The sequence below is a fragment of the Rhinolophus sinicus genome, chromosome 2 (assembly GCF_057876585.1).
Source record: "Rhinolophus sinicus isolate RSI-liver-muscle chromosome 2, RSI-T2T, whole genome shotgun sequence".
In the NCBI taxonomy this organism is placed as follows: Eukaryota; Metazoa; Chordata; class Mammalia; order Chiroptera; family Rhinolophidae; genus Rhinolophus; species Rhinolophus sinicus.
Window position 1 is genome coordinate 75426875 of NC_142502.1, and position 21098 is coordinate 75447972.

The 21098-nt window shown below is 34.1% G+C and overlaps 1 protein-coding gene across 2 annotated transcripts in view; it reads right to left on the reverse strand.

Annotated features, from left to right (window-relative positions):
* The window catches only part of SMAP1 (small ArfGAP 1), a 130510-nt gene that overhangs the window by 44594 nt on the left and 64818 nt on the right, over positions 1–21098 (reverse strand). Inside the window, exons 4-6 of one of the 2 annotated variants that reach the window (XM_019749321.3) lie at positions 19779–19854; positions 14358–14438; positions 11529–11609 (exon numbers count right to left, since the gene is read on the reverse strand). In XM_019749321.3, the coding sequence (XP_019604880.2) occupies positions 11529–11609; positions 14358–14438; positions 19779–19854 (238 nt within the window). The remainder of the gene's footprint in view (positions 1–11528; positions 11610–14357; positions 14439–19778; positions 19855–21098) is intronic. The other variant, XM_019749322.3, reaches the window with a different exon arrangement.

Sequence of the window (21098 nt, forward strand, 5' to 3'; positions counted from 1 at the left end):
AGAGTGAAAAACTGCATTAAAAATTTCAATAAGAATTGAAACATAGAAAACTGAAATTTTAATTCCACACATTTCTGCTTTTGACAGTATGTAGACCTGAAATGGGAAACATTCTTTTGAAACATGAATGAACACAGAAATTACCTGTCTTATAAAATACTGATTTCAGATTTTAAATCTCTAATAAATGGCTACTTCTTGTTCGTCTTACTCTTGAATCATTAAAACATGATACTTTTAAAAACTTTGACAGCTCATAATTTGTTGATGACAGAATGACCATTTATTTGCTCCGTAATAGCAACAACAAAAAATATATTGCAAGAATAAGGTGCTGTCATATGCTCTGACATGGATGAATCTTGAAAACATTATGCTAAGTGAAAGAAACCAGTCACAAAATACCACATCTTAAAAGATACCATTTATATGAAATGTCCATAATAGACAAATACATAGATGCAGAAAGATTAATGGTTGCCTTGAATAGGGACTGCTATTGAATTAGTATGAGGTTTCTTTTGGGGTGTCCTGAAATTGGACAGTGGTGATGGCTGTGCAACTCTAACAATATACTAAAAATCACTAAGTTGTACATCTTAATGGAAAAATATTATAATATGTGAATTATATTTCAATAAAGCTGTTATTTAAAAGTAATATGGTAGAAAAATTTATAACTGGAAATGTTACTAGAATGGTTTTTCCACAAACTGGAAATAAAAAGTCTACCATAATTATACATTAGTGGTAAATATTCCAAAACTAGTGTGAGGAATCCCAATACTCTACGGGGACAGTCTTCCACTATCACAGACCTAGTGTCCTTCAGCCCAGCTCCACTTCTTTTTCTGAAACAAAGGTTAGGAAACCAGCAAGGAAGAAAGAGAAGACTGGGGAAAGCAGGTCTGATAAAAACAAAAAAAACAAAAACCTCTCCACCTCAACATCCTACCCTAAAAGCCAAGAGTATCTCCTAGATACCAATTCCTAAAAGAAATCTCTATCATAACCTTTCTCTTTTCTGTTTTATTTGCAAATACATTTGTATGTGGCAAAACAGCATAACATGAAAACCACAGCAATAGGCATTCATTATAAACAAGATCTGAGCATACTCTATCAATGTTTAATGTATTAGTGTATTTAAAAATAGGATTTAGAAAGGGGAGAAAAGTGAAAATAAAGGAGAGATGGTAATAGAAATAAAACCTGCTACCTATGATTCTTGAGCATCACGTCTCAAATCTAACAAGGTCACTGTTGACTATTCAATTTAGCGACACTTTTTCTAAACTAAGAAAACAGTAAATTATGGAGTTCTAAATTCACGTCCACAATCTGTTCTTGATTTACTATCACTAGTGACAACTACTTTTTTCTATAAAATGACAGCTACAAAGACTAAACAGTTTAAATTTGAGAAACTGTATATTACACATGGACTGACAATAAGCATCCCTATGACCTATAATGTGGTAATGAAATATGCTTTTTCACTAAAAGGAACCAGGGCTCCCTAGTAAAATAGCTGATGACAGGTGTGAGACAGGCAATGCAGAAGATGAGCTTAAAACAATTATCACACCAAATACCAAGGAAATTATCATACAACTGTAGCTGCATCACAAAAAGATGCAGGAGCCAACCTGAAGAGGCTTCCCATCAAAGAATAATAACTGAAGCACACCATCTGTGTTTAAATTCATGAATACATTATAAGACCAAAATAACCCCAAACTGGACACAACTGAAGGATGCTAATAAATCAATTCATTATTTTGAAAACTGGTAATTAACAGAAAGTATGATGCTGCCTCTCATATATGAATTATACTACCAGGTAACCAAAACTAGTAGAAATATTTCAACTACTAAATGAAAAAGAAATAATAGAATTAGGATATCACCATTTTTCAGCCCTTGATGAATTGCTAGAAAAGCTACTGGGGTAAGTGGGCTAACACATCAAGAAGAGAAATAAATAACTAGACATTATGTGCCTCCTGATGTAAAAACAGTAATACCACATCGGTCTAGCTTAGAAAAAACAAAGTCAAATGGGTATCCAATCAACTATTTATAGGAAACACAAAGGACAAAAGAACTACAGAAATGCAAATCAGCAAAGTTCATATTGTAAGAAAAATCACTTTTTTTCTCACAAGTAAATTACACAGAAAAAAAAAGAGGTGAAGAAGGAAATGCTATGTTAAAAAGCTTAAAAGACATACCAATCTGATCTGCATTTTGATGCAAACAAACTGGGAGAAAAAAAATGCATGACTTGTATGAGACAACTAGGAATCTGAACACTTTACAGGATGTTTGATGAGGAAAAAGGAATGCCTCTCTTTTTTTAGTATATATGATAATGGCACTCTGTTGTTTCTTTAAGAGACCTTATCTTTTAGAGATATATAATATTTATAGATGAAATAATTTCTGGGATTTGTTTAAAAATAATATGGTGAGGGGCGGACGGTTAGCTCAGTTGGTTAGAACGTGATATACTCTTAACACCAGGGTTGCCAGTTCGATCCCCATATGGGCCAGTGTGAGCTGTGCCCTCCACAACTACCGTGTTTCCCCGAAAATAAGACTGGGTCTTACATTAAGTTTTGCTCCAAAAGACACATTAAGGCTTATTATATTCAGGGGATGTATGTCCTCCTCAAAAATCTTGCTTGGGCTTATTTTCTGGTTAGGTCTTATTTTCAGGGAAACCTGGTAGATTGAAACAACTACTTCACTTGGAGCTGATGGGTCCTGGAGAAACAAACTAAAAAGAAGTAAAAGTTTAAAACTAAGAATAATAATAATATGGGGAGAGAGAGTAAAGGTATAGCTGAAACAAGACTGGACATGAGCTGAAGCTGAGTAATAGGTATACATCCATTTTATATTTTCTATATGAAATTTTAAGTATCTGGACTAAAATTTACATTTAGAAATACAATATATTTTGAGAAATAAATCCCAAAGATTTATGATCTTGTAATAAAGGCAAATTTATATAAATATTATTAACAGTCTTACCGTGACAATTAACTCTTTTTCAAATAGATTTTACAATGCAATTACAAACACTTGTTTAAAAGACAATTCTCAACATCCTTGGGTCTCCTGCACTGGGCTGAAAGAGTAACCCTTTACTGTCTTACAGATATTACTGGCTTCTACTTGCTTTTCAGGGAACTCAAAGCAGCCGGGCAGTGGAAAACAAATATTAAATTCGTTTTTCGACCTCCTTTTACAATCAACAAAGAGATGGAAACAAAGAGGATTTAAACTTTGTGAACATGTTTGAGAACTCAGAAATATAAGAGTTACAAAGTGGATAACAATAAAAAAGAACTAAAAAGAAGATAAGAACACTCTCAATAAGTCAATTGCATAGACCGGTTGGCATTTAAAAGAACCCTTTCAATGGACATGGAGACTTTAATCCAGATCTGTAGTTGAAGAGAAAAAGTCCCAGTTTTCTGAAAGCATGAATACAGAGCTTGTAGAAAAGTGGGGCTGTCCAACACTCTATTCTGTATCGCTGCAAGGAACCATGATTATACAAACCCACTTTATACCTCCTAGAGATCAGAAGATTAGAAGAAACCAAGGAGATCATTCCCCAGATGTTTTCAAGTCAATTATGAAGGAAGGATTGCTTTCCCTTGTAGCATTTAATTTTTTTAAATTAAATTCATTAGGGTGACAATGGTTAGTAAAATTACAGACTTCAAACGTGCAATTCTATAATACATCATCTATATATCACATTGTGTACTCACCACCCAGAGTCAGTTCTCTTTCCATCACCATATATTTGACCACCTTCACCCTCTTCTACCATTTGAAGTTCACAGTACTACAGAAATAAGGTCCTAAGGTGCAGCAAGAAAAAATACGCTATCTATTCAGCAGAATCATAGAAGTTTGGCTTCAACAGAATTAATGAGTGGTTAAGAAGTAAAAAAAATGGTAGAAGAATATATTCCTGCTGCATTTCATCTCCACTGAGTCTGTGTGTTAAACACACATTTTGGGGGTCCATCTCAGATTTGCTAATTAAAATAACTAGGGGTAGAGGTTTTAGTTTGAGAACTACTGCTTCTGGGAATGGGCTCCTGTCATCTATTCATTAAGGGAGAGATGGAACTGGGGAGATTTGTTAGATTCAATGCAATGTCCATAAAGCACCAATATATCTGAAATAGACATTTGTTAAAATTCCTTGAAAAATAAGTAAATGCATATTCATTAAACTCAAGTACTAAGTCTTTAAACTCTTTACCAGTGCTATAAAGTTTAAAGTCTAATGATCAATTAAAATATCATTCAGGAGATAAAATATAAAAAGTTGGCAATAATAATGTCATTTATGGCTTTTGGTTAATATAAAGTAATGGTGGTGTTCATTACTCCACATTACACTAGTATCTTTTATTGATAAAGTACGTTATGCATTTGAAATGTGTCTAAATACTGGGGGGTTCCAAAAAATGTACACATTTTAAGAGATGTTATCTCGTATTACTTTTCGAAGTTCAATTGAATTATAATAGCAATGTGTAGTATGACGTTCCCTCAAAAGATGGCATTAATCAAATGAATGCTAGCGTCATTCATTGTATTACAATTTTAATACAGTTTTTTCCTTTCTTAAAAGGTGTACATTTTTGGGGCACCCTCTATACATTGTCATATGAAGATAAAAATTTCTGTTTTATTACTGTATCCCTAGCACTGTGTATACAGTGATTGCTTAACAAATAGCTGTTGAGTGAATAAATGAATGAATTTTATATAATAGCTCCTTGAAGTTTGACAAAGCTATTTGTTAAAAAGCAAAGTAAAATGCATTAAAACAAAAAAGTCTTTCAATCATTCCTCTAAGAGAAGTAGATGCTGGCTAATCTACTTTTATAGATTGCATTCTACATCAAGCCTCAATTATCTTTTACTTGGACTATAGATTATAGCCTCTCTCCCTTCAATACATCTTACATTCTGCAGCCAGGATATCATCTTACTAAACCATTGCGCAAATCAATATCCTCCCCTACTCAAAATCAGAAGCGATCTACTATTTATCATGAAACTTCAGGTTCTCTCAACATTATCTTTATTGCTGCATACTCCATTATTGTCCTATACTCTAGTTAAATTGGATTATTCGCTATTGCCAAAATGTGCCTTACAATTTCAGTCATTTTTTTCATGCTATTTCCTCTGCCTGTTGCCCTCTCCTCCTCCTTCCTAATAATCTTTCAAAGCTCACATCAAATGTAACCACCTCCATGAAGACTTTCCTAATAATCCCAACATGTTATCTCTCACTTCTCTGAATCTCCACGCTCTGTATTTCTCCCATTGTGCTGTATCAGCCTTTTGCTAAGGTTATTTTTTCATATCATCCCCTTTCAATCACTTGCTCTTTCAGAATTTTAAGATTCTTGAGGGGAACTTTCAATGTATCTCTCTAAATATCATGCACACACACATTTGGATACAAAATGGTGGTAGCATTTAATCTACTTGAAAGCAACCAAACTGTCAGACGAAATCGCTCTTCAGGTTATAATTATCAACTTTACACTTAAATCACACAGACTATTACAGTAGCTACAACAGCAACACACACTTAAGTCCCACAGCATACTTACTTAATACAGTAAAGACAGAGGGCTGAGTGTGGTTGGGGATTAAGAAGTCAGACTGTATATTCAGAGAACTGAATTCAGGTGAATGGAATCAATGGGATGTAAAATACAGTGCACACCGGAAGGCTCTAATAACATTTGATCAAAGCTGTGCAGCCTATGAAGCTAAAAAGGGAAAGCTTCAAATGACAAAAAGTCTGGAGAGTACTGGGCACAGAGGGGGAAAAAAACAAAGACTGCATACATAGTGTTCTCTATAAGGTTATTAATATTCACTGCAATCAGATTCTAAGAATGTTCTTACTAGGTAGTTACTATGCAGTTATGAGACCTTTTTTTGTAATCTACACTAAAAACCATTCTGGGTACTTTTGGAGCCATACCTCAGGATTGCTTACCATTGTTATCAGAAAACAGAGTCTGTCATGCGGGCTCTCTAGTCCCGCTCCCCACATAAGAACGCAGGATATGGTGAAGCCAAAAAGGAACACCCACGGAGCCATAAAAAGGGGAGTCATACCACTATAGTCTCGCTGGCTGCTCGGTCGGAGACACAGGAAGCAGAAGCCACATGATCCACAATCTGCTGTCTGTTTCTCTGCCACCCACCCACCCACCCAGCCAACCAATCCCACTTACTAACTGCAATCCGCGCTTGCTAGCTCAGCCACAGTAGTCATATCAGTGGCTAATGGCTAACCGGTAACAGCTGATGACTAGCTAGTCACAGACTGATGGCCATCTACTACCCGAGCCAGCACCTTTCCACGTGAGGCCAAGAGCCTGGAAACTGCTCTCCTGGCTCTGTCCCCACAGAGTTCCTATCTATTTCTCCAGATCCAGTTAATAATGCTAAATGCAGTAATAATAATTGGGGTCAGGTTTGTAGCAAGAGGCCATAAAATCTAGGCAAGAGACAACTCTAAAAGATAAGAAATGTGTACCTACCGTGTTTACCCCAAAATAAGACCGAGTCTTATATTAATTTTTGCTCCAAAAGACGTATTAGGGCTTACGTTCAAGGGATGTCATCCTGAAAAATCATGCTAGGGCTTATTTTCCGGTTAGCTCTTATTTTTGGGGAAACATGGTAGAAAAGCCATCTTTTGGCAGGCAAAACAGGAAGAGCTAGAATCCCAAGGGCAGGGGTTCCTTTACACAGGTGGATACTTTTTAAAAATAAAACATGGATGCTTCCCATGTGAGTGGAGAAACACCTTGTCCTCTCATCACTGCACAGTTTTTTACTTTCTGGTCAGATTTTATTGCTTTAAATCAATAGATGAATTAAGGGGTAAAGAATGTAAAGAAAATGATGTTCAAGTAAAATAAAAAATAGTTTTTAAAACTTTTCTTGAAGTTTTTATACATTTAGAAAATTTAAAAAAAAATAATAAATTTAAAAACAGGACTTACCGGACAAAGCATATGTTAACACATTCAAGGCACTACAATTTTAGGACTCAGTATTAGTCCTTTCCCACCAGTTAAGTTTTTTTTAGTGAGGTAGGAGGAGAAAGAGGGGAAGAAAGGTAAAAATTATATATCAAATTCTCACATTTATAAGTTTTTTTTGTAATTACAAAAACGTAACATTAACATTTAATTTTTTTGAGTGGCCTATCACAATGTGTAAATGGTGGAGAGAAGCATCTAAGAGCATTAGATGTATTCATTTAAACAAAAAATGTTATGCAAATTTATTTGTACAACTTAGTCCTATTTTATATTCGATTCCTGTTGTCACTTGTAACAATGCCGCACTTGCTAAATGGTGGGTGACCGTGACTCAGGGGGACAAGCAGACCTTTCCCCAGTCCTCTCTAGAGTACTGTGACCTCCTAGTCTCGTGCCCGTGACTATTCCCTCCCACACTACCACAGGTCAGTACGTTACCACTACAGGTAAAACACATTCATGCTTTGTTTTGAAAGTTTAAATGTCATTTAACAATAATTATTGAAACAGCATGATTATAAGAAAAAGGTTGTAACACAGATGAACAGAACTTCAGCTAAAAGGTAGCTAAAATAAATGCCATAATTCATGAAAACGCCATTCTTCATGTACTCAAAAGAAAAACATGACAATAAAATTGTTATACTATAAAATTCATTAAAATTGGTTTTAAAGTTGCAATGTTTACAAAGTACCTTTTAAAATTTATTTATTAACTTTTTAATTGTAGTAAAATACATATAAAATTTACCTCCTTAATAGTTCAGTAGCATTAAGTACATTCACACTGCTGTGCAACCAATACAGCCATCCATCTTCAGAACTCTTCTTGCAAAGCTGAAACTCTGTACTTATTAAACAATAACTGACCATTTTCACTGCCTTCCCCCCACCCAGCCCCTAGAAATCACCATTTCATTTTCTTTCTTTATGCATTTAATTATTCTACCTAGAAAAGTAGAATCATACAGTATTTGTCCTTTTGTAACTAGATTATTTCACTTAACATTATGTCCTCAAAGATCATTCATGTTGCACCGTATGTCAGAATTTCCTACCTTTATAAGGCTGAATAATATTCCATTGTATGTATAAACCACATTTTGTTACCCATTCATTCCCTGATGGACACTTAGGTTGTTTCCATTTAGGGGCTATTGTGGATAGTGCTGCTATGAACAGGGCGTACAAGTATGTTTGAGTCCCTGTTTCCAATTCTTTGGGGTATATACCCAGAAGCAAAATTACTGGATTATACAGTAATTGTATGTTTAATTTTTCGAAGAATCACCCAGTCTTTTTCACAGTGGCCGCGCCACTTTACATTCCTACCAACAGTGCACACGGGTTATAATTTCTCCACATCCTCACTAACACTTACTACTTTCTGTTTTTTTGATAGTCATCCTAATGAGTATGAGCTATAAAGTACCATTTTAAAATCCTATAAAAGTTTTCATTTCCACCTATATTTGAAAATGCCATAAAATGAGATAGAAATTTAGAAAATATAAAACCTTAGTAATGTAGTCTCTAAACTAAAAATGCTCATAATATTAAGTCAGGAATAAGGGAAGAAAAATATAAAGACAATACAATCTACAAAGAAAAAACGAATTGAAAGTAAAACCTAAAATGTTAAAAGTGGTGAGACTCTGGATAGTAAGATGGCAGATGATTTAAAAAACTGGTTTTCCTCTATACTGTTCTTGTATTTTTCTATGGGTTTTACAAGGGAAAATGGCTATGAAAAGAAATGAGGCCGAATACAAACATAAAAATTGAAAAGGAATTGTAGACCTGGTTAGGTCGAAAGAAAAGTGGGGGTGGGGAGAGTTGGTATGGAACCAAATCAGTTACTGAGATAAAAGTAAGAATGGCATGTTCAGAAGACAGTACTATCTACTCAATTTCCCTGGAAATTGTATAGATTTGGGAAGGGATTAACTAAAACATAAAGTGAAAACAGGGCTTAAGCACTTGTACTTAATTGCTTCATTCTGTAAGCAATTAAGACTTATTTTAATTTTTCCCAGTGTTCAGGTCTCCACTAAGTTTTGATGAAATTAGAATCTTTCTTTCTGTCTCCAGTTTTTCTGGCACTGCAATACTTTCAAATAAATGTAGTAATCGAGACAAATAATTATAAAGAACACAAAAATAATATTCTAGAAGATGAATAACAAAGTTTATGACTAATGCTTTCTGTGACTCAAGACTACATATCTAACCAAACTTTTATCCTAACACCCTGTTCTGTTTTTGCCTCCAAAATGCAGATGATTCTAATCAGATAGGAATTAGATGAAAAGATGTGTGGTTTTAAAAGATAAACTTGACTCTGGATAACTTCTAATTAAGAAAATGTTTATTTCGGTGTCAACTGATCTTATATTTTACCTTCCACTCAATGGCATTATTATAAACTTTTCATATACATAACTATATTACTTCCTTTCAGCATTTGAGTAAAACTGCTGAGAAAGGATTTGCATCTACATCCAAAAGAAGCCTTGCTCTCACGGCGCTATCTAGTGAGTTGCACAACAGTCTTTCATTCTTCTACTAGACCCGGTTTCACGGATCTAGAATTTGAATCAAGAGATTCTGGAGTGAGAAGCAATTATGCCCCTGGGGGACATTCAGCAGCGTCTGAAGACGTTTTGATTCTTAGGACGGGTAGAATGCTGCTCAACATCCTACAAGACACAGGACATGCCCCCACCACTCTATTCCTAGTGACTGAAATAGTGCTTGGCATGCGGTGGGTACTCAAAAATGCCCACTGAATTAAGATATTTATATATGAGCAAACTGAGGTTCAGTGAGTTCAGATATCTAGTAAATAGCCGAACTAAAACTCAAATTAACCAAGGCTAGGGCTAGGTTCTTCCATTTTTATCTTCTATCAGTTTGTTAATTTTTTCAAAAGAGTTTTTAAAAGTCTGTATCTTTTGACTTAGCAATTCCAGTTGATCCTAAGAAATTATCACATAGCTGCATACTGATTATATATACACAGATTTTCATTATTCAAAAGAGAGCAATTTTAAGAAGAATCTTACAGTATTCAGACGAAGACAAATTATGATATATCCACCAATGGAATGATATTAAAGACAGAAAAGCCTATATATATTTATCAGTAAGAAAGGACATTCAAGATATACTGGTAAATGACAGAGGAGCACAGACTGCTCTAATAAATGTCAGAGAAATAACCAGTATGTACTTACATTACACACTTTAAATGCACTTTGTAGTATGTAATTTATGCCCTGATAAAGTCAATTTTTTAAATTTTAACAACAAAATCAAGGATGCTCCCTTCACTGACAATTCGCTTACTGTGCTCCCATAGTTGTGTGATGAAATACATTCAAAGCCAAGCCGCCATTATTATTTAACCAATCTGTTTACAAAACTCGAAAGTTCTCTCTACTTCTCATTTGCCTAATCATATCTATCGTGCAGACCACTGCCAAAATAACCTTAAAAAAAAAACCCTTGTGAATTAGGTGTATCATCTGCTTTAGAAGCTTTGAAATGTTTCCCACGCATTTCCTCTAAAAAAGAAATCAACCTGGACTTTAAGGTCTTCTACAATTTGAGCTCAATCTACTATTCTGGTCTAATTTTTCACTATTTTCTACATATAGGTATGTATCTGTCTTCATGCTCCACTACTCCTCTTTTTCTACACATACATACTTTTTCTATTTTCAGTTTCCATGCCTGTGCTCAAGGTGTTCTCTCCAAATGATATATTCCTGCCTTCCACCTTATCCTACCTACACTTCAAAATCGACTTCAAATGCTAACCTTAAGCATGGAGTCTTTTCAGAAGGCCCCTTAAGGGATGATCTTTTCATTCTCTAAATTTTCACTGAAGTCTGACTGTGCATGAAAACTAAAAACACCATTCATTATGTCATTAATAAGAAAATACTTGTCCTTGAAGAACTCACATGATCGATAGCCACACATACAGAGAGTGCCAAAAAACTGTATATACATTTTAAGAAAGGAAAAACTATTAAAATTGTAATGCTCAATATATACTGATAACAAAAGATGAATACAAGTCACTTTTGACTTCTGCAATTACAAGAGGTGCTCAAAGTGGTTGCCATCAGCGTCCAGACACTTCTGATTACGGCAAACTACTGCTTGAGCAACGCTGACCAAAATGCCCACTTGTATACATTTTGTTGGCACCCCTGGCATGTAACTGACTACAGTTCATGCAGAACAAGCTAGAGGACATGCTTAATACACAGAGTACTAACTCAATAAATACTTACTGAAAGAATGATTATTTGCATATTGTGAATATCACAAAAGTCATTCAAATATAAGTATACAAATAAAATGGTAATCTTCATAGATTTTAAAACAAGGGAATTTTACCTTTTCAGTTGTAAGAGGTTTTGCAGGCTTTTCTGGTTCCTTTTCTCTCTTCTTCTCTTCCTTTTTTTTTTCCTTTTCTTTCTAAAACATAGCCCAAGGTTTTTGATAAGTTTACTTTCCAAAAAATGTGAGTTTTTAAAATATTTTTTATTAGAGTTATCATTTGAGAAAAGTACAAATATTCAGTGATGACAAAATCTGGTGATACTGAAATATAAAAGTTAACACAGCAAATTCATTTCCTCATTGAGGTTACATGTTGATATAATAAAGAATATCTTTTCTTAAAAAAATTAACACGGAACTGAGACAATTTACAACTTTGATATTTCAGAGCTTATCTTAAACAAATGAAAACTCTATTCAATAAATCCTCACTGTATCTTTATATAAGGTTAGTTAGACTTCCTAATAGCACCAATAAAGTTGAAATCTGAATTTAAGAAAAAAAAGTAAACTGATGGAACACAATTACTTTCACACAGATAAAAACAGATTATAATATGTAAACATGTGGGGGAAAGGATACAATCCCTTTAAGTTTTTAAAACATCACAAAACCTTTTCCATAATGTTGTGATTTTAAAAATGGCAAATACAATAATTTTCTCACAGTAAAATGTTAAATATAGTGCTTCAGGACCAGAGCCACCTGACCAGTTAGTGTAAACCAACAGTCTAGGTAAACTATAATGGTATGATAATGTTCACAATTTGCATTTTCAAGAAGCATGAGACAGGATATAATGTTAAAAACTTAAGGGCCACAAACATGCCAGAGAAAGGAAAATGAAGTAAAGATTAAACAAAGAGCATTATTCATAAGGCATTTAGAGGAACGAGATGCACAGAAACCTAGATTTCTGTTACAACTGAGTACTGATCTGACCATGTTTCCTGGTAGCAAACATGAAAATATAAACTGTAAACCTAGGAAAGGCGGAATAATAAACACACGAAACTTAGTCAAAATGCCTGAAGGCTAAGTTTGCACCTTTGTGTTTAAAATGGTGTTTGACACAACCTCTTCCAAGAGTGGAATTTTTGCTGTTTGTAAATCAGGAAAGATAATACTGGCAATTAACAGGCTATAACATAAGAGATACAATCAAAATTCCTATGGGCCAGGCACTGCGATAAGCACCTTATTTTCTAATTTAATTTTTACAATAACTGGAAAAAACCTGTCATTATTGTCATTTTACAAATGAAGAAACAAAATCTCAGGAAAGTAAGGCACAAAGCAACACTAAGGTATAAGGTCATGGGACAACAGAGCCCAGACTCACAAGTCTCACCCACTCACTGCCATCCAGTGGGACACTGCTGCTCTTCCTTACGACAGCCGCTAGTAGTTACCGACCCCTCACTACGTGCCAGATACTGTTTTGACTCATTTAATCCTAACAACTTCATAAGGTAAGTAATATTATCCCTACTTCGTAAGTGAAGAATAAATGAGAGGCGCAAAAATTCTTTATATGTTATAAAATGTTTTCTAGATATTAATCAAGATTAGTGAGGAAAGTAATGAAATTGAACATTCTCACTCACATGTTGGGGATGAACTGCTCTGTAACTTTTCAGAACTGTTATTTCTCAGGGAAGCTGTTGTCATGAGAGTAGGGAAGAAGCTTGTCTTTCTAATCACTAGGATTGGTGGGCACATATGAAATCACCAAAAATAAATCCCATGGATTCTATCTTCTCAAGATCTCTTAAAAATACACTCTCCTTTTCATTCCCTCTGCCTCCATTATTTGGCACATGCTCCCATGGTTTTATTCATGGATTAGAGCAAAAGGTTCTCAAGGTTTTTCCACACCCATCAGCATAAAATTCACTCTCCACAGAAACAGTGGAGCAGTGTTACGACATGAAAATCAGATCTGTTATGGCTTCTGCCCTTAAAACTCATCATTAAAGTGCCACGGCCTTCCGAATGAAGACCTAACTCTTTCATTAGGCTCACAAGGAGGCTCCTCTCCCACTTCTGTCCCTATCCTACACTTGTTCCAGCTATGCCATTCTACTTGAAAGTCCCCAACCATTCCACTTTGCCCACAGGTCTTTGTAAAGGTGACTTCTCTACTTGGAATGCATCCTAATCCTTATAGTTAATGTTTATGAAGAGTTTAAGATGCACCAAAATTGTGCTTCCTGTATTCACAGCAGCAGAGTGAGTGTTATGTCAATCACAGCACACGTTATACTGCATTAGAAACCTGTAAAGTTATGTTTTCCTCCACTGGACTGTAAGATCCTGGAGGGCAGGGGCTGTATCTTACTGTCTTTGTATCGCCCATGTCTCGCGTATCATTTATCAAGGAGAAGACACCCTAACCACACCTACCCCAAACATATTCTAAAAATTATAACTGGTGATTCTAATTATGAGTCTATACTGCATACATTGCACCTATATGAGTACAAAGAAACTTGACATTAACTTTCAAGTACTTGTAACAATAGAATCATAAAAAGAAAACATTTCAATCCGACTTTTCTAATAGACCAAATAATTCAAGAGCAACTATAAAAAATGTTCCTGTAATTATAAGGCAGTAATAGAAACAACAACAAAAAAAGCTAATTGCTTCTTAAATGTTGATTCTAAATCAGTGATTCTAAAATCACATAGATTAAAGCCCTTTAATCCTACCCGTGGCATAGGAAAATATTCTAGAAATTGTTGTATTTAATATATTCAATACTGGAGACCATGTGAAATTTAAACGACTATTACAGCACTCCCAAATTACGGCACATGGTGAAAGGAAGTTCATTTACCATTGAACACCACGCAATGTGGCTCACACACTACCATACCTCCAATTTGTTTTTTTCAACAGCAGCTTGTAGAGAAGGAGAGGCTACCAAAGGCTGAAGAGGGGCATCAGAGGAGGAAATCTGTGGGATGCAGATAAAAAGTCAGGAGAAAAAAACAAAAAGAAAGTAATCAGAATTGATAGGCACAGGAAAGAAACAAAAATCCATGTACTTCTGAGATACTTAAGTACTTAGAAGTATGTTAACAAGGAAAAGAATGCTTTTTAAACATTTCCATGTGAAATTTCTAAAAATAAAATATTTATTACAGAATAGTGTATGACTTAAAATGAATTTCACTATGATATAAAATTTTACATTTACTGAGACAATGTCATACCAAAAGTATTTAAAAAATAATCATGCTTCTCCAGTGATCCACTGTTAGTCAATGTTACTATTGAAAAACGAATGCTCTGAAGCATGAAGACACATTGTCCAGGGTAGCAGGAGAGCACAAATGAGGGCTTTTGTTTTTTAAACTTACAATAACTTTTAAGAATGGAAAATAAAACAGAGCTGAAGTAGGAAAAGTTAAAGTTTTAATCAAGTGTTTAAGAAAACAGAAAAAAAGGCTGGGAGAAAAAGAGAGTAGATTAATGCTATATAACAGCAGAGCAGCAGACTTATAAAGCAATTTATATACTTCCTCCTTTAAGATCAGTACGCACAAACACTATTTCCAGTGCTGTACTTGAATTACCCCAAAGCATTATGAGACAGTTATATATGTAGCAGAGGCAATTTACACATGAAAAAGAATTTCATCTAAAAGCCTTTTCACACATCTTCCAACACAATTTCTATATACGCAGTTGATCACTTTAATGGGAGCATTATCTTCCTGTTCGCTTTACTGCCAAAATATAACTGAAATACATTTACAAAATGCGTAGTAGATATTTGGAGCCATAAAACTGACATCTCTATATTGCCCTATCATATCAACAGTGCCTATGAGAAATTTTTAAAAATAAAAAGTGCTATTACAGAAAGGTCATTATGTAATGTCAAAATAACTGAGATGACAAGTCCTCATTCAATCTGCTCATTACTGATTTAGTTATGGGTGTAATTCTTGAATCACAATCCAAGACTATAAACTTTAGGGTTTTTTTTCCCTTGCACATTGTTAGCTGTTATAATTATGCAAACTAGTCATTCAGTGACTACTAATGGAAATTACACATAAAAGAAAATATTTTAAAAGTCAAACTGCATCTTAAGACCCGGCTTCAAAGCTGGTTTATCCTACCAGACATTTACTTGTTAGAGATCTTTAGTTGCAACTTTGTATAGAAAACAAAAGCACATAAAATCATTTAAGATAATAACCTGTATCATAAAGACCTTTTTGCCCAAACTCATGTAAAAAAATATAAAAGAAGAATAGGAGCATTTACTATGCCGAGGGTTACTACGAGTAATATGCCCACATTGGCACCCAGCACCATGTAGTTACTTTAAAAGATGCAAAAGAAATAAATGTATTTTCTTCCGTTTGGGGCTACGAACTAGTAATAATTATAGTAAAAAAGCATTTTTTACTTGGAATATATTTTCCTTTGATTTTGTCTTTATCTGAACTTCACTTTCCCCTTTAAGCCTCCTCCCTTAATTCATGCTGACAGTACCACAAAGCACTCAAAACCACATGGCCTCTACCATAAGCTCCTTCTATAAAGCAGCACATATAACCGTCCCTGCTTTCTCAGAAATACCATGTTTATATGACCAGACACCATATTTATTAACAGTTCACTAAAGCCACTCTTCACAATGACAAATACATCCTTTGGAATGAAGGCAGTACCATCCTAGTCCCTCTATATAAATGGATTCATGTGGGTCTTAGTTCCAGATACATTAAATGGCCTGGGAGGCAAGTGGCAATATTTTAGAAAAAACAGCAAAACTCTTGGTGACTGGTTTTTGTTTTTCTTTTGTTTTTTTTTGTTTGTATTTTATTGTTTTGTATTTTGCCACCTCTTGAAATGTTTATATTTCAGAAGGGCAAGAAATTTATTAGTGTTTTTAAAAATAGGATTGAAAAATTACTACCTTACACAGAAGAACAGGGTCACCTTTAGGCCCTTATTCATGTTTAAAATAAGAAAATAACAAGAGCAGTAACACATACTGGCAGCACTAAAAAATGACAGCTAATTTAAGTAGGAGGAGACACAACAACTATAAAAATCAGACACAAATACTATAAAGGTAAAGGAGTTCAGAGCCATTTATTATGGGGTAACAGCCATATCAAGTTTAATAACCACTCAAGACACCTTTTTATCAGAGTAGAACCAGTACAACCAGTATTCAAAATGTCCCTCCTTATACCAGGTCTGACAATTAAGTTCACGAACTTATTGCAAGGATGTTGCTAACTTTTTTTGATATCAGAGGGATTATTCATTATGAATTTGTACGAACTGAAACAGTTAACCAAGTTTACTATTTGCAAAGTGCTGAAAAGACTGTGTGAAAAAGTTAGACGACCTGAACTTTTCACCAACAATTCATGGCTCTTGCATCACGACAATGCACCAGCTCACACGCTGTGAGGGAATTTTGAGCCAGTAAACAAATCACTGTATTGGAACATCGTCCCTACTCATCTGATCTGGCCCCCAGTGACTTGTTTCTTTACCCAAAGATAAAGGAAATATTGGAAGGGAGAGTTTTGGTGACACTCAGGACATCAAGGGTAATACGACGACAGGTCTGATGGCCATTCCAGACAAAGAGTTCCAAAATTGCTTTGAATGGTGGACAAGGCACTGGTGTCAGTGCATAGCTTCCCAAGGGGAGGACTTCAAAGGTGACTGTAGTGATATTCAGCAATGAGGTATGTAGGATGGACTTTTTCTAGGATGAGTTCGCAATCTTAATTGTCCAAACTCATATATCCCCTTAAGTGCCCTCATACTCCTTTAGGTGCCTTATATATAAGATACTTATATTTTGTTTCATATTATTTCTTTTTAACCTGGTCTCATCCCCACTATGAAATTAATTCTCTCTGAGAGCAAAGGTCATGTCCTCTTTGTTTCAGGATCCTAGCGAACTGTGACCATAATAAGTGATCAAAAATTATTACTTGAATGAATTTTCAATCTATTACTGAGGACAAAAAAAACAATGAACATAAGTATATAATGTAATTCTTAGTAATATGTAAGGTTAGTTGCTTGCACATTGATTGCCACAGAAAGGAAGAAATATTTTAAACTTGCTAGAATATAAACTTTAAAAAATATCATTATCTTGCTTATAAATGAATAGGTAAAATACATTTTCCCTTTTGTTAAATATGATTTTGTGAACTTTTCTGAATTTTCATTACATTAATGATATAAACTCAAGAGTATATAATCTTTTACCATGACATTTTTATTTAAGCCTACAAAAAATGTAAAAAAATTGTAGAATGACTACCTCTATAAACTTCACTAATATTCATCAGACCTTAACATTATGCCATGTTTGTTCTCTCTTCTTGATATACACACACAAACATACTCAGCTGCTAGATTTCACTGAGTCATCTAAAAATGAGTTATACATAGATACAGAGAACATTTTGATAGTTGCCAGATGGGAGGGGGTAGAGGGATGAGGAAAAAAGGTGAAAGGGATTAAGAAATACAAACTGCCAGTTATAAAAATAGTCATGGGGATGTAAAGTACAGCATAGGGAATATAGTCAATAATACTGTAATTATGCATGGTGTCAGGTAGACACTAGATTTATCAGGGTGATCATTTCATAAGGTATATAAATGTCTAATCACTATGTTGTACACCTGCAACTAATATAATATTGTATGCCAACTGTAACTTAAAGATTTTTTTTAATTAATGAAAGAAAACTGAGTTAGGTTAACTCAAAAATGTCAGTGATGACAAAGACACGGATGCTGAAGATGCATGTGAAGAGTCTGCATAAAGTCATTACAATACACGCGAGTGGGAGACAGCAGGATTTCCAAAATTAATATAATTTTCCATACTAGGTTATTTCAGATGCATTTGTATAACTTGTTATATTAAATATTGTGAACAGAAAAAAATGAAAATCAGTTATAGATATGACACTTGATCCCTAAATATTTTATTCCAGCACACACCTCTTAGAGTGAAGAATTTCTCTTAACTAAGCATAATACCATTATCACACATTGGGGAGGGGGGGAACAAACAATTCTATAACAACAACTATCATTTTAAGATAAATCTGTTTTCCCTTACATTACTACATAAAATAATTTTGAAACTGTTGCCAAGAAAATAAAATACTATAAACATAGATATAATGAAAAAGTTTAGGATTTTTAAAATGGTGCTTAACATGAAGCAATATGTTTTATAAAATATACTAGACTGATTTCTTAAAATTTCATATGAAAATATATTACTTATCTTTAAAAGTTAGTTCTTTTTTCCCCATAATGCTATAACTACACTTAGTTTTACGGATATTATAAATATGCTCACTATTGGCAATTTTTATCAATCTTTCAAAGATTTCCTCTTTTACATCCACTGCAAATGCAGCCCAAACTCTACACACAGGGTATTTTTGCTCCAAAATATATATCAATGATACATTAAATATATTATAACGAGATTTTTTCATGATCAAAGAAAATATATTAAAATATCCTTACTTTGTTAGTATTTGATTGAATTTTTTAGTATATTACTTCTCCATATGGACTGAAAAGGAAAACCCAGTTTGCAAGTAAAATGAGACGAAATTATCGTCTCTAAATTGCTTGACCAATGACTTAACCACAAGATTAACTAACATATAGCTTGCTTATTAATCTAGAAATCAAAGAAATAACAGCACCAATAAAGACAATTTGCTTTACATTATAATTAACTGGGATGGGAAGTTTTAATCAGAAAAAAATAAAAACCTTAAAAAGAACGTGATATAACATATTTGATCTACAGTAAGGTTTCAACTATTAGTTATCAAAAGGCTTGATAATAACCAATTAAAATGCCATATTTTAATATATTTATATCTGGACGGATCCATCAAAGCCTTTAGGGGAGGATAAATTTGTCTTTTTTCTTTTTCATTCATTTCCAGAATGTAGTGAAATAATTTTCTCTCCTCCTTCTTTCATTAGTGGCTTTATCTTTTTGCAAATTTCATCAAGTCAAGTTAATTAAATGCCACTTTAGCAGTTATTAGACTCATAGAATACATTCCTTTCTGAATCAAGAGTTCCACTTTGTGAGATCTCATTAACATATGTGACAAAATGTTCCAGTATTCATACTTTAAAATGTATGCAACTAGTATATTTTTACAGTAAACAAATTGAGCTGTACTGTATGTTTAAAATTCATGATCATGGTCCACAAACATCAATTGGTGATAGAGATGAAGGTTTTACTTACATTTGTAACAGCTATAGCATTTTTATCATAGTATTTCTTCTTTTCATATTTATCTCTGATGAAAAATTCGACTGCTCTGAAAACAGATAACTTAAGGAAAAGCATAAGTTCAATGATGTGTACACACCCCTTTATTCATTCCTCTACACAAAGCTTAGACTCTAAATTCATTTTTTCCACTCCCCAGTCTGTGCTTTCCTCAAACTATTTCTGCAACTAAATTCTGTAACCTATGTTTTTTTCTGCCAAAGAAAGTCTCTTTCAGGAAATTTTCCCCATTCAACAAAACCACTCAACCTAATTCTAGAAAGAAAAGTAACCATATTTCTCAATTCCACCACACTCCTCAGCTCTCCACCCCTCTTCCTAAAACTCTAAATTCAATTAAGGTTCATTTTTGATTTTCAATATAAGAAACTAATACCCATACAGTACCCACAGTGTACCAGCATTGTGTAAGTATTGTCCATCATTTGTTTTCTTTAATCCTTCCACAACCCAATAATGTGCATATTATTATTTCCACATAGATGAAGAACCAGCAATTTGGAAAGATTAAACAACTGTGATTCCAATAGTTATGCTCTTTCCCACTACACCTGGCTACCTCTGGTTATATCACAGAAGATTCCCTGTGTGTTATAAAAATGGAGGCCAATTTTTTTCTTGCAAAGCTGAGGAATGGAGAAGCTAATACTATTTGATTTTTTTGAAGTCGGTTGGACTGGCCTTAACTGTTGATCAAGTGGGTCACTTCTAGGGGGATTTGAGTTTTGAGTTATTTGATATAGGGGACTTCTCTTACCACTCAATCATAGCTTTATCACATTCCACTAAAATGGGAATTCTTCTATCAAGGATTCTTAACCTTTTTAGTACCATGAAAACCACATGTAAAGCCTGGGGACTCTCTTTTGGTACTGTGCTTTTTAATGCATACAATAAAATACACAGAATTACAAAAGAAATGAAATTACACTGAAATACAATCTCCGTAGATCCCCAGGTTAAGACATCCTTCTGTTCAAAAGAAAAGGTACCGGAAGCAGTAAAACAATACATTTTCAGTCAATAACTCCATATTGGAAGTTAGTAAAGGTTTTTAAACTGACAGCTGAGGCAACAGGTAATAGAGTTAACAGACCACTGTACAGTGGATATGAGAATTGGGGCAATATGAAAGCACTCAAAGGTCTTTCATAAAAGCAAGTAAGACAGAAAGCCTAAACATTCAATATATTAAGCTGAATAACTGAAAGCTACTTTTTAAAGATAGCTTTCTACAACCTGGGTATGTGAAAGGCACTTTAGATTATCTTT